This window comes from Gasterosteus aculeatus, chromosome 14 (assembly GCF_964276395.1).
Source record: "Gasterosteus aculeatus chromosome 14, fGasAcu3.hap1.1, whole genome shotgun sequence".
NCBI lineage: Eukaryota > Metazoa > Chordata > Actinopteri > Perciformes > Gasterosteidae > Gasterosteus > Gasterosteus aculeatus.
The window spans coordinates 2,512,564-2,526,544 of record NC_135702.1 but is presented as its reverse complement, the minus strand read 5'-3'; the positions used below and the strand labels follow the sequence as shown (position 1 = coordinate 2,526,544).

Below are 13,981 nucleotides of genomic sequence, written 5' to 3'. Positions count from 1 at the left end.
GTCTTTCTACTTGCTTTACGGTCTTTTATCCACTTATGAGGCTTCTACAATCACGACACGCTCGGTTTCTACATCCGAATGCGGATTATCAGCCTTCTGCTGTGAATCTTTTCGGGTTTTAAACGAAAAGTAGTTCCTTGCGCCTCTTAAGATTAGTTGGACTTTCGCTGCCTGCACACGGGAGACGGTACAACTGATACATAACCAGTTTTTTGAGTGACAGCTGGAAGCCCTCAACATCTTTAAAGTGTCGGATTTGCAACATAACAAACTTGTTTCCCTCCAGAGATCGTATTCACTGTGAAGAATTTATAATGGATGTATTGCTGTACATAACTTCTTTCCACTGGATTAATGAAGCAATAAGAGTTGGGGGGGAACCACATCTGCTCCGGACGCATTTGTGGTGAAAGGAGACCCTGCGGATCAATAAATAACACACGGTAAATTACAGCCCCATGAATATTTTGTATTTCCTGTAACGGATTATTGGGCGTAATCTGCAGGGATTATTTAATGGCGGGTTTGCATTAGTTTAGAGTTTAACTAAAAGGACAGAGCCAGTCGGTCGAGGTATTTAAACTGAATCATACAGGAAACAGTCGATTACAGTGAAGTCCAACAATTCCCATCACTGGAAAAGCACCTTTGTCTTTAACGCCTCGCTGCCGCTGGCGCTCGAAGAGGAGGAACTCGCCGTCCTCTGGGTCCACCGACTGTAATGCCGTCGGACCAGTTAAGAGCTGTGAGGGGAAGAGGTCTGAAGATAAGCGGTGAACTCGTTGCCTTATCTCCACCAAGATAGAGCCGGTTAATGTTCAACAGGTCTATCCGGAGCCTCTCGTGAAGAGGTTTCGGGGAACAAAGTCCGTCAAGTGTTGCCCTACAAAGAACCGACAGAAACAAACATAACACATGATGCTCTTCTGTCTGAGGGAACAATCCTGTCATTCTCAGGCACAGCGCTTTGATGGGGACGTTAGATTCGCGTGCCAGGACATTCTCGCATGAAACAAAAAGGTTTTACGCTGAATGCAATCTAATCTTTTTGGAAACTGACGGGTTCCAGGAAGCAGGTTTACGTAGCGATCCTGATAACCGCCACGAGGAACGCCAAGAGTCCCGCCTTAAATCTGGAACACCTGCTGATGTACAGAGACAGAAATAGGAGCAAGTAGCCTTTAAAGGAACGAGGGCAATTACAGGGAAAAACAAACTGGGAACATTCCAAGTAGGCCAGACAGCGCGAAACCTCCACGTGTGCATCTGAATGGAGATGCAACCTCTGAGAAAAAAAGAAAAACTACCTCAGCCTCCCCCACTCACAGGATGTCTCAAACTAAAGAAGAAGACCTGTGGTCACATGCTGCTGAGCGCACGCACCTGCATGCACCAGATGGTTAATCAATAAATCACAGCCTGCAGCCCGACGCAGCAGGTCTCCACAGTATGAGGCGTCTGCCATCAAGATGGACCCCCTGCTGTCATACATCAGTCATTTAAACTGTTTTAAATAAAGATTGCAGCAATTGATGTTGGATGAACAAGGAGTAGCGGTTTTCCGCGGCTGTGACCACAGGACGGTGAATCCAGCGCGCCGTCTCCGGTGTTCAGGCCCGATAACCTAATTGCTGATGTTTTAAGGGCCTGTCAATAATTGAAGAGGCGGCGTCCACTCGGCCCCGCGATGACATCAGCTGTGATCAGTAGACGTGTGCGGATCGAAGTCAAAGTGCTGAGGGAAGTGGGCTGTGATTCCATTACTGTGCGGCTTCATCTATGGACGCGGCCCAGCGAGGTCGCACGCGTCAACAACGGGATGACGAGACGCCGCCTCGACAACAGATGAAGAACAATGTACAACACCGGAATACAAAAATAAATTAGCGTCAAAATATGTTTATAATACAAAGTACATCTTCAGAATAATGTATGTTATTGAGTTATATATATTAATGTGCTCAGAGACGTTAATGTCACCACTACTATTTCACAAAGTGCTAATTCAAGTCTTTCGTCCTCGCTGTGTGTTTGACCTCCAGGGGGCGGAGCCTCCCTCGAGCCACTGAGGCCCCTTCAGCCGTCGCCGTGGAAACGCGTCGCCGCGCTGCAACGCTCGCTCGAGCGCGCCGCCGTTAACAAACTGCGGTTCGAGCAGTTTCAGAGAGGAAACCGGTGGGCGCAGGTCGGCGTTCTTTCTCTGAGCTCCTATTTTAAAACGCACTGCGCCGTCGTGCTTTTGTTTGTTTGTGTTCTGTATTTGTTTTATCACATCGGACCGCATGTTCTTTCCATCGACCTTTGACCCATTTATTTTTCGCAGTTCAAAGCTTCGGTTTTCATCAAAGACATTTGATCAAATCGTTGTCACTTAGTGTGATTTGCATTGAACGAGCGTCCGGCCCTTAAACTTCAGCGGAGATGTTAATAAAAGTTTGTGCACAAGGGAAGAGCTTTTTAAATAAGTTGGAATCATTATTACAGATATTAGAGGTGTGATGTTTATTTTTGCTCCTTCCTTCTCCACAGTTCCTCAGAGAACTTCGTCCAGTAGAAAAAGAAAAAAAAAGGAGCTCGAAATCTTTTCGTTTAACAACCAATCGAATGCGCGGCGCTGCAGCTGATGCGATGTTCAGCCGTCGCAACACAGACGGGGATTCAGAAACATTTCAAATGTCAAAGGGTCGCGGAGGAGCCGACCTCGGGGTCAGAAGGGGGGCGGGCTTCGTGGCGACGCTAATCCTGCTTCATCCATTCGGACCCTAAAATAAACCGAGCGCTCCGAAGAATGAGCCGTAATCCCCGTCACCTACGTGCTGCTGCGCTGAGCCGCTACGTCACAGCCGGTGCTGCAGAGCTGAAAGCATCATCAAATGGGGGGGGGGGGGGGGCAGATGTCATAGAGGTATTTATGCAACATAATTGAAATACGACTGCATGCACACACACACAAACCCACGGCAGCAGGAAAGCTTTCAAATGTAAAAAGGAACGGTGGAACATTGTGGGATGTGTGTTAATAACTTTCATACGGAGAATTATGCAATGCTACGCTTAGTTTAGCATAAAGTCGAGGGTGCAAACAGCTCGCCTACCTCTGTTGAAATGTAAAATAAATTCACCCGCCTTCACTTCTGCACCCAAATTAGGAGCTGGTTAATAATAATAATAATATTTAACGTGCAGCTCGTTTTGTGTGCAGATTAAATAAAGTGTAAAAACCAGAGCTAGGCTAGCAGTTTGCCTCTGTTTCCAGTCTCTATGCTAAGCTACGCTAACTGGCAAGGAGTTGATACAAATGTCATAAATGCAAAGGCAAAGACATATTTAGACTAAGCATGTTTCTAAATGAAATCAAGCAACATACATGTCATTTCGTTACAGGCTCTAATCAGGATTACGCCTCACAAATCTATGCAGACTATACCTTCACAAATGGGGTTTTTTGTGAGCTTTGGACCCAAAAATACCTGGAAAGTCCAGATGGCAACTTGATGAGGTAAAGAAACTGGGATTGGGTTCTGTGTGCGTGTTGTGGCAGCGATAAAGCAGTTTAAACCGGTCATGTGAGGTATCCGACATGCATGCTTTCAAACACGGCTGCAATCCTCTTAGGCCGACTCGACGTACATCTGCAGCGGCGTGATGAAATGTGCTTCTCCTTGATGCTCTGAATGCAGATCATTGAGGCGCCATCGCAGGAACAAAGAAACGCGTCTGTTGGCGATGAAGATGAAGCGACTCTCGGACGTCGGACATCCGGCTTCATGTGATCACGTCGACGCGTTTTGATCAAATCCCCAGTGATTAACTAAACCAGCGCTTCATGACACAGGGATCCATTAGAGGAGATTACTCGCCCTTTGGTAGCCCGTGAACCCACTGCACGTATGTGACACGCGTGTGCACGACGCGCCGGATGCCTGCAGCTGAAGGCCGCAGATGTCGGGAGATGATCACAATGATTAACGGGCATGATGGGAGATCGCTGACCGCCGTCCTGTGACACTCTGGAACAAACTTCTTCCAACCCAAACATATATTTTAAAAACATTTTACAAAACCATTTTAATTATTCCTATTAAATCCACGGGCTTGAATGCAATATTAAAAAGTGTAAATAATAAATATTCATAATAAGAGGAGCGGACGGGGATTTAAGGACGCCAATTCAAACATAGCACCGACTCTCGGGAGGAAGTTTCCTTGAAAACGACGAATGCAAACAGGGGTTTTCTTTTTAAGTAACGAAGAAGGTTTCGTATTTTGGCTCCCGTTTGACCTCAGCGCTGCTTTACACCCCCCCCCCCCACGACCCCCCCGTCATTCCAACGCTGATAAACGTATCTTTGGCTAATAAAATGTAATTTAGCTGAAGGGACATTGGAGGAGGCGCGTTGAGCAAACTGATAAAATGTTGTGCAAACACACGGTGTCGCAACGTGGAGCCGTTCACAGAACTGTTGGCTAATTTTGGTTCCCTTGTACTGAAGTGGGTCCGTGGTGACCCCCCCAGCGCCCCCCCCCCCCCCAGACAGGCAGCAGGCCTCTACCCTTAGTTACTCTCTAGTGAAGATACATGAAATGCTTCAGGGGCCACGGCTATGCTAACTGTTAGCAGCTAACAGTGAGGTTTTATTTACCTGTCATTTTATTTTATTATTTTCTAATAGAAACATTCATAAATATCCGTGTGTATGCTGGAACTTACTTCGTACTCACTTGTGTTGTAAAATCATAAATATTATGTATATTTAGTCATAAACCAAACGTAACAGCTTCCACTTGATAAAAGTGTTCCCAACGTCATCGGGGTCGATAAAACCTCCCAAGAACGTGATTGCAGTCCGTTCAGCAGATAAACATCTGGATTGGGGCTTATTTTGAGCCCAACAGAACGACGTTCTCGTTATCCGTCCTCCTGCCAACAGGAAAGAATTGTAGCGGGAAAATGTGAAGCTGCTGATTTTTTTTTTTGCCAAACAAAAACAAACAAAAAGGTGCCAGTCAACCGGATGAACGAATCCCCTCAAGATCGAGGGGCAGGATTTCACGGTTCCTCTCGGGCGTCACAACGGCACTCGCGTCGCGACCCCCCCCCCGAGGCCTCGTTCAAAAACATCTCGGGGAGAAATTCGAGCTCGGCACTTTGCATTTGTGGAAATCCAGTCGGAGAGTTCTTTCTAAAACGGGGAGAAGTCCCGGCTCTCTGCCAGCCGACGTCCAGCATCTCCTCGTTCCTCCGTGTAAACACTCGACCCTGGACAGCCGAGCCCAACAGCACGGAACGTTCTGAGAAACCTTCCGCCCGGCTCGACCTCGAGGAAGACCGGACGCACGAGGAGGCCGGAGCGTACTCGTTGACGAGGGCCTCAAAACTAAACACGCGGTACGAAGAAACATCACGCAGGGAGGTCACGGAGGTCGGTGACGCGGGGTCGGATCGGTGGAATGAACGACAGCTCAGGACCAGGACGTGCACGTACGTGCCTCACTTCAAAGCGTTATCTCCAAGAAGCTCGTTAGAGTTCACGGCTGGAAGCTCAGCTAATGGATCCCGCGACTCGTGCAGAGCGCATTGATTTGTGTAAACCTGCCGTGTGCACAAAAAGGCCCCGAAGGGCCACGGAACAAAGATATCGGCGCCTTCAGCCGGAGCGGCGGAACGTTTCTCCGATACATGAATAGGAGCCAGGAAGTGGCTTTAGTTTTTGTGGTTTTTATGTTAATAAAAGTCAAGTCAGCGTCAAGATGATTGACTATGAGCTTCATGACGCCACCTGCACCCGCAACTCTTTTAATAACCCTTTTAACCCCCATTAAAATATATACGGCTTTTCAAAACTAAAGGCCTTTTTACAGGAAATTAAAATGTATATTTTTCCATATTTTTTGACCAACTCTTTTTTTTTTAAATTACATTCTTCCGACTAAACATTTGGACTTTTTTTTCAAATATCTACTTTTTTTTTTTTTTTTACCAAATATTTGATGAAATGATTATTCTGAACATTTTTGATAGAAGTTCATCTCAGTTTCACATTCAGAGGCGACGCTGCCACCAAGTGGTACAAACGTGTACAACAACTAAACATCTGCTGACTTTTGTTACTTCTCTTAAAGAGCTCACACACAAATATCCAACTAATATCTTTTATTTGTATTGAAGGTTACAAAAAAAAAAATTAAAATAGGACTTCAGTGGCATTAGTGGTCTGCAAATGGCCTCTTTGTAAACACACTTCATGGAGTTATTTTATTATATCCATTAAAATGTGTCATTGTTTGAACATGAACACTGAATTAACTTTCACTTATTTTAGGGGGTGTGACGCCCTCTGACTATGTGCCCGTTGACATGTTACTGCTTCAGTGGATACACAATTCTACAAGGACCCCCCCCCCCCCCCCTGTATGACAGATGTTTGGCCCCAAAGACACTCGTGTCCACTTGGGCTCAAACTCTTAAATATACGAGTTCCAGATTGGGACGCTACACTGTTTCGTGTGTATTTGACAGAATCATTATTAGACGAGGGGAAACCGGAGGTTATTGATGGGCTGGGGGTGTGTTGGAGGTGGGGAGGGGTTTAAGGTGGGGGGGGGAGGGGGTTAAAGAGGGTTCACGGGTCTACGATCGCTTTTTTCTGCTTTCAAATTTTCCGAAGTCGGCCGGCCTGATCTTCATCTCGGCGAACGGGATGGAGTGCTCGTGGGCCTTCCAGTGGAACCAGTTGATCCCCTGAGGAGCAAACGGGGAGACATTCAGCTTCTCCCAAACGTCCCACAGACGCGCCGGGGGAGAGAGGGGGGATTCTGACGAGGGGGGTTTTTTAAGCAGCTAAACGGTAATCTTCTCTTCCCCCGACAAACGGCGCCGCGGCGGCGGACGTACGCACCTTGCTGTGGCTGTCGTCGCCGTATTTCCCCATGAGGTTGACGCGATGGCAGTTCTTGTACCAAAAGGCTCCTTTGTACGACAGCGCGCAGTTGGTGACGGCGATGTCGTTGTCGTTGTCGTAGGTGGAGAAGGGTCGGCCCTGGTGGTACGACATGGAGTCGCCTGGGGGGGGGGGGGAGACGTTCAGGAGGGACATTACGTCAAAAGGTCGACAGGTCGCGTTGATGCGGCTTTAAGTGCGCTTAGTGTTTAGCTAAAGCCGGGAGATAATTAGCTTAGCTTAGCTTAGCATGAACGGCTATCCCAACTCTACTAAAGCTCAGACGCGTCACCCCATCGAACGCCAAGGCGGCATAAAGGGAGACGCGTGTCGGCCTTGAAGGTCCCGTGAGTCCTACCGGCGGTCCCGCTGTACGAGCCCACGGAGACTTTGTAGCGCGTCTTCGGTTCGGCGACGGTGAACCGGTCGTACTGGGCGTAGGCCGACTCCCCGCTGTCCCTCAGGTCCACTCGCAGCTCGTAGTGGCCAGAATTGGTGATTTTATGGAGGTTGGAGAGACCTGAGGAGAGTCAACGTGTGTGTGTGTGAGTCGCCAGAGGAGATGACGGGAGGGAACAAAACAAAACGCCGTGGCGCTCTCACCCAGCCAGAACTCATCGTTCATGTTGCCGAAGCCGACCGTGTAGTTCTTCCAGTTCCTGAAGAAATCCAACTTTCCATTCTGCCGTCGGAGGAAAACCTGCAGAGCGCCGAGTGTCACCGATGGCCCGTCGCCTTTTTTTTATATGAGATGGACCTGAGGCGGCTCGATTCACTCACCATCCAACCCCCGCCGTCCGTGGTCATGTCACAGTACACCTGGACGGGCGGTCCCTGCTCCCCCCCCACGTACACGGTGTGCAGGCCGGAGCTCGTCTCGCCGTTCAGCAGGACCTGCGCGCAGTCCTTCGGCCGTCTGTGCAGCTGTCCGACTGGAAGCAAACGCCCGCAGTGAATAAGTGAAGCAGGGGGACGCGGCCTGCGGCGCCGCGCGCCGCGTCCTTACCGGTGGTGAAGGCGGCGTCCGCGTGGCGGCTCCTCTGCGCCCCGGCGATGGCCTGCAGTCTCACGCTGTACTCGGTGGAGCGGGTCAGCTCGGCCATGACGTAGGAGGACGCCGTGGGGCTGAGCACCACCTCCTGCATCCACCCACACGAGGCATTTACAAAACGCAGCCCCCCCATTTCATTTTAAATTTGGTATGAAGCACCACGGCCTTCGTACCCTGACTGCGGCGCCGGCCGGGTAGAAGCTGAGCGTGTAGCCGCTCACGGCCGCCTGCGGAGGTTTCCACGTGAGCGTCGCGCTGTCCGCTCCGATGTTTACCGCCGTGACATCACGGGGAGGATCCACGTCTGAAACAACAACAACAACAACAACAACACGCAGCTTTACCGATAACCAAACTGCAGAGAGGATCAGTAAACGCCGAGCATCTCTCCGTCCCGGCGAGCCTACCGGTGGTGAACTCCGTGCCGGCGGAGTCGCTCCTGCGAGATTCCTTCGTGGCGTGAACTCCGACGGTGTAGCGGGTTCCCGGAACCAAGGAGCCCATCTGGAACGCCGCCGTGTCCCCAGAAACGTGCTCCACCACGTGGGACACTGCGAGGTGAGGGCGAGGCCACATGTCACACTAGTTGCGCGTCAATCACACACACACACACACACACACTGGGGATGTTTTACCACCTGATGTTCTGTACGAACGCAGCGTCTCTACCTGCTTACATCTGGAGCGAGATCTTAAAGTGTAATCGATCAAATAAAGACACACCGGAATCCGCGCTGTAGGTGATGACGTAGCCATCGACGGTTGCCACGGAGGGTTGCCACAGCAACAGGGCCGAGGTGTCGGTGACATTGGCCACGCTCAGACCCCGAGGCCTGTCCAACGCTGGAGGACACGAGACATACAGACGAGGAGGATTACAGTCAGAAGTGTTGCGTGATGGAGGAAGAGGAGGAAGAGTGACGCCCACCTGTGATCACGTTGTCTGTGGTCGGGTCGCTCTCCTCGAGGCCCTTCACGGCGCTCACGGTCACTTGGTACGTTTTGCCGGGGATCATGTCGGGCAGCAGCGCCTCGAACACGTCTCCGTCCACGGTGACGGACAGGGGGCTTCCTGTGGGGGCGCAGAGGAGACGGTGGGTCCCATCACTGAAAAACTTACTTATCATCATCAATAATAATAAAGTAAAATAAATACAGATCATTACTCACGTCAGTGGAATATTGTTAGTGACAGTTGAATTAAACTAAACCGTATTGATCAAATCCACTGATTGACCTCCTACCTCCTTCAGAGGGCACGTAGGTGATGCGGTAGTTATCCACCGGAGAGCGCGGCGTGGACCAGTGAACCACGGCGGAGGAGCCCGTCACGTGGGAGAAGCGGAGTCCTCTCGGAGTGCTCAGGGCTGCGGGGCGAAGGAACATGCGCCGGGAAAAGAAAAAAAAGGTGAATTAAAGTGAGGAAAATATGTCCTGAAATATCCAGAGGACACGAGGCCCTCGGAGGCCCTGACGGGGCGGGCGAGGCCTGAAGCGGAGGGATGAGGAGGATTGGTTAGTTCACGGCTCACCTTGCCGCGTTGACCTTTGACACGCGAGCATGTACCTGTCTGAGCGACCCCACTGACCGGTTGGGAGCGCTGGTCCAGCGAGACGCCGTAAAGCTCGATTTCGTACTCTGTGCCGCTCGCGAGTCCCGTTAAGACTTTGGTGCGCTCGGCCCCCCCGGCGGCGTACTCCCGCGGGCGGGCCGCCCGCTTGGCGTCGCGTATCCGGATCACGTACCGGTCGAACAGATCGCCGTCGGCCGCCCACGACAGACGGAAACCGTCGGCCGTGACGTCCGAGACGAAGAGATGCTCCACCTCCGGCTCGGCCTCTGGTTAGACAAGGGGGACACAGCGGGGAGGGGAGGGGTTTGTCTCTTTGTCCCTCCCCCAGTCGGCAGGCTTCCAGGTGGAGGTCGGAGGTTGTTACGCTCAGGCGCCCGTTAGTGTCAATCAAGAGAGTCAAGATGCTTTTGTATTGTAAATGTTTATTGCACATTCTTTAGAAGAGGCTGGAAGGCCCCCATGCGTCCCACGAGGCATTCAGTGCATTCAGAGGCAATGAAACAAAGGAGGTTAGAGGTCAGATCGACGGACACGTCATGCTCAGAATGTCTGGTTGTTGTCAGTGTTTTCCAGCGTCTGATCGTTTAGGTTTTTTCTCCCCTTGACCCAGATTCATAATCCAGCACGAAGGGAAAACGAATGAGGAAGCAGCTTGGTGAGTAACTTTAAAAAAATATAAAAGAATCAGATCTGAAGGAAAACACATTTTAAAATATGAAAACAAACAAAAGACTGCTTGCTCATATTTTGGGGAGGTACAAGAGAAACATTCACATCTCGTCCTCGGCTTGAAAAGGAAAGATCGAAAGAAAGTGAGATCGTTCTGGAGAAAGAGCCGTAGTTTAAATCCGAGTTCGGGTCACAGAACCGAGCCTCACCATCCAAACGTGGCGGGGGCAAACTTTATTCCCGTTTATTTTAAATCACTAGACGAAGCATCAAAAGCCACCTATGGACCAGCCAGGTTGTGATGGTGAAACTTCAGTTGAGCGATGACGCATTCGGGGGGCCGCGAGCGGTACCTGTCGCAGCCACTGTGGTCAGAGGCCGAGAGAGGAGGCCCGACTCGGTCACGCCGGTCAGCCGGACCTCGTAGCCTATGCCGGTGATGAGGCCCCACACGTCCAGGTGGCTTTGGTTTCCTGGCACGGTGAACTCCTGAGGCTCCAGCAGCCAGCCGGAGTCAGTCACCGCTACGTGAAAGTGCCTGAAGCCGCCACTAGAGGGGGCCGATTCCTCCTCCTGCTCCTCCTGCCGCCGCTGCACCGCCCACGACACGCGGAAGCCGAACGGCGTTACGTTGGAAATAGTCAAGTTCTCCACTTTAGGCAAAGGTGCTGGAGAGGGTTTGATTGTGTTTTGTGTGGGAGGGGGGGACAAGAATCCGTCAGGAGGACAACGTGTGCAAAGACCGCAAAAGCAAATCCCAACTTGTGTGTTATGAGCAGCCCAAAGATCTGATTATCCACCGAATTTAAAAGGCCCAAAACACAATAAAGGGTAAGTTGCGCATGCATCCTCAAGTTCCGTAGAACTGTGGAAAATGGATGCAACCTCATATTTTGAAGCTTGGATTTAATATCTGGGTGAGAAAGAGGATGTGACGAATCCTTTGCGGCTGGGATTTATAACAATACGACTCCCAAGAAGAAAAGACTGAAAGATCTTGTACAAAAGTGACACTGTTTAAGTCATGAGCTGCATCTAGTGGCCATCAGTGGAACTGCAGCTTTTGGCCCGAATTATAAAAGTTTAATCAATATTTAGTAAAGTAATAAACAACATTTACTCAAGTAGGTTCAAGCTTGAACTTCTTCCACTTATTACACTTTTAATTTAGTCTAAATTGACAGAAAACTGCACGCAGTACCTGTGACGGCGTGGGCCAACACGGAGGGAGTGTGGCGCCCGTGAGAGATACCGTACAGTTCGATATCGTAGCCCGTGGCGTCCGCCAGGTCAGTGAGGGTAACGTTACGGGCTTCGCCGGGCAGTCTGAGCTCCAGCGGATCGGACCGCTGCTCGGCGTCGCTGACCCGGACAACAAAGCCGTCGAAGTGGCCCGACACGGCGCTCCAGGACAAGCTCAGGTTATGTGGGCTCACGGGGGACGCGGCTACGGGCCCCAACTGTGGGACGTCCTCTGAGCAGAAGATAAATAAAAGGGTTTGAATCACAACGTGGTCGGCGAATTAAAAAAAAACGAAAGTAAAGCGTGAGGTACCTGTCGTGGCCACGTCGAACAGGGGCCGCGTGCTCCGGCCGCCGGCGCTGGCGTAGAGCTTTATGTCGTAGCTCGTGCGCGCTTTGAGCCCGGCCATGACCGTGGAGCGCGCCCCCCCCGGCAGAGCGCGCCCCATCGCCTGCGAGGGCAAAGCGGACTCTCTGACTTCCACTATGAAGTTATCAAACGCCTTGGCGCCGGCCCGCCACGACAGGGAGAATCTGTCTGAGGTAACGTTAGATACGAGCAGCCCGGACAAATCGGGCTCTTCGGCTACAAGTGGGAGGGAGGGAGAGAAAAATATAAAATGCGTTTCATTCGTCGAGCCTGCAGGCCCGAGCCGGGTCCACGCTGCAGATGTTCCAATAAGTGACCCCACGCCTTGGAGATACCTGTTGATGCGACAATACTGACGGGGCTCGTCCGGGATCCCTTGTACGTCCCGGAGACGTAGGCTACGTAGTCGGTGCCGGGCCGCAGCCCCGTCACCTCGAGGGACTCCACGCCGCGGGACACGTTATATTCCTTCTGCTCCGTCAGCCAATCAGAATCAATTAGCTCCAGGGTAAAACCATCAAATTCTCCTTCAGTGCCGTTCCAGGAGATTGAAAAGCTCTCGGACGTTATGTTTGAAATATATAGTTCGCCAACCACTGGTTGACTCACTGAAGGGAGAAATCGTCGTTAGATTTTCATTAAAAAACAATTTGCAGAAGACATTCTTAAAGAGGTAATAAAAGACTGGATGCCGACTGGTTTGATTCATCACATTAAAACGTGTGACTCACCAGCACAAACTGCAAAATCCTGTCTGAGCAGCTTAAAATATTAATTTCATGCAGATGTTTTTGCATAGTTTTACATGTCGACTTGACTTTTAAAAAATTATACAAACTATAATAATATATGTGAAAAGAGTACTGGCCGGCAAGGGTTTATTTTAATGTGAAAGATGGGGCAAAGAAATATAACCCGTATATAAAATATCTCTTTCATGCTCGTCATGCAGTTGATCAGAGATAAATTCTGCAAACTGGTACAAAGCAGAAGAGCAAATAAACAGTTAATGCGAAACATGCAGATAAATTGAGCGTCACTCGGATGTAAAAACATCGTTTTTTACCTCGATAACGGAGATTTAATCATTTGTTAAAAAGGGAAAGGAGGATATTTTGAATCGGAATCGACAAACTGATCTCGGAGACTGACGGAGCTCAATTGTCACTGAACTCTGAGGCGTGCGAGCGCGTCGGCGAGCGAACGCTCCCTCGAGGTCAATCAATGACTCCTGAGCGAGTGGTGAAGGGATGAAATGAGACGGTCACGCTGTGAGTGATCGCTTTTGCTTCTGCAGTCGTTGCTGCACATCAGCGTCAAACCCCCGACCACGATGCGGGGGGGGGGTGTCGGGGGGCTTCATGCACTTCGTAACGCGTCCCCGTCACCCGGCCCTCTCTCAGCTGGACAGAAGCAGCGGCCGGAGGGTAAAAAAAACGGCTCGGGGCCAAACAGAAACGAGGTTATTATGTCGCTCTGGCTTTCATGCAGCGGCGCGCGGCGTGCTTGGCAGACACCGACTGAAAGTTACATTTTAAAGAAAGGGAGGCGGGGGGGGGGGGGGGGGGGTGGCAGGGAGGATAGAAGAGTTAAAAGGGGTCAAGAGCCCCCTCCTGCCCCCCCAAAGAGCAGCTGCAACGGTGCAAGTTGCAGGTACCTGTGGTGGCTTGGGTGTACACGGGCTGGAGGAGGGAGCCCCGGTACATCGCGTACAGGCCCACCAGGTAGCCGGTGTGGGGGCGGAGCCCGGAGAGGCCCAGGCTCCGAGCGTCCCCCGACAGGCTGAGGCTCCGGCTCTCCTCCGCGTTCTCCAGGTTCGTCACCTCAATGACGAAGCTTTCAAAGTCCCCCCCGGCGGGAAGCCAGGAGGCGGTGAAGCCGTCCCACGTGACGTCAGAGGTGGAGAGGTTCACCGCCAGGGGCCTCGGCTCCTCTGGTAGATAGACAGATCAGAGTGTGTGGGAGGGGGGGGGGGTCAACCGGGATGGACGGCAGACACGAGTCTGTTAACCTCGCGGTGAGTACGGCTGAGAAGTTGGGCCACAGTAAAAGGAAAAATAGCCACGGAATTTAGGATTAAAGTGTGAATAGCAACAACATAACGGGGAAAAAGTAACATTGAAGAAAAAAAACT

The 13,981-nt window shown here is 50.9% G+C and overlaps 1 protein-coding gene across 6 annotated transcripts in view; it reads right to left on the bottom strand.

Moving 5' to 3' along the window:
- Positions 1-6,139: 6,139 nt before the first annotated feature.
- The window catches only part of LOC120831560 (tenascin-like), a 31,660-nt gene continuing 23,818 nt past the window's right edge, over positions 6,140-13,981 (bottom strand). For 3 of the 6 annotated variants that reach the window (XM_078088820.1, XM_078088821.1, XM_078088823.1), the window contains 17 exons: positions 13,505-13,780; positions 12,183-12,455; positions 11,791-12,063; positions 11,437-11,709; positions 10,589-10,903; positions 9,560-9,832; positions 9,237-9,359; positions 8,921-9,064; positions 8,716-8,835; positions 8,400-8,543; positions 8,166-8,296; positions 7,948-8,080; positions 7,722-7,873; positions 7,545-7,641; positions 7,300-7,461; positions 6,900-7,063; positions 6,140-6,742 (listed from right to left, as the gene is read on the bottom strand). In XM_078088820.1, the coding sequence (XP_077944946.1) occupies positions 6,632-6,742; positions 6,900-7,063; positions 7,300-7,461; positions 7,545-7,641; positions 7,722-7,873; positions 7,948-8,080; positions 8,166-8,296; positions 8,400-8,543; positions 8,716-8,835; positions 8,921-9,064; positions 9,237-9,359; positions 9,560-9,832; positions 10,589-10,903; positions 11,437-11,709; positions 11,791-12,063; positions 12,183-12,455; positions 13,505-13,780 (3,164 nt within the window). In that variant the 3' untranslated portion in view covers positions 6,140-6,631. The remainder of the gene's footprint in view (positions 6,743-6,899; positions 7,064-7,299; positions 7,462-7,544; positions 7,642-7,721; positions 7,874-7,947; positions 8,081-8,165; positions 8,297-8,399; positions 8,544-8,715; positions 8,836-8,920; positions 9,065-9,236; positions 9,360-9,559; positions 9,833-10,588; positions 10,904-11,436; positions 11,710-11,790; positions 12,064-12,182; positions 12,456-13,504; positions 13,781-13,981) is intronic. The other 3 variants (XM_078088824.1, XM_078088825.1, XM_078088822.1) reach the window with 2 other exon arrangements.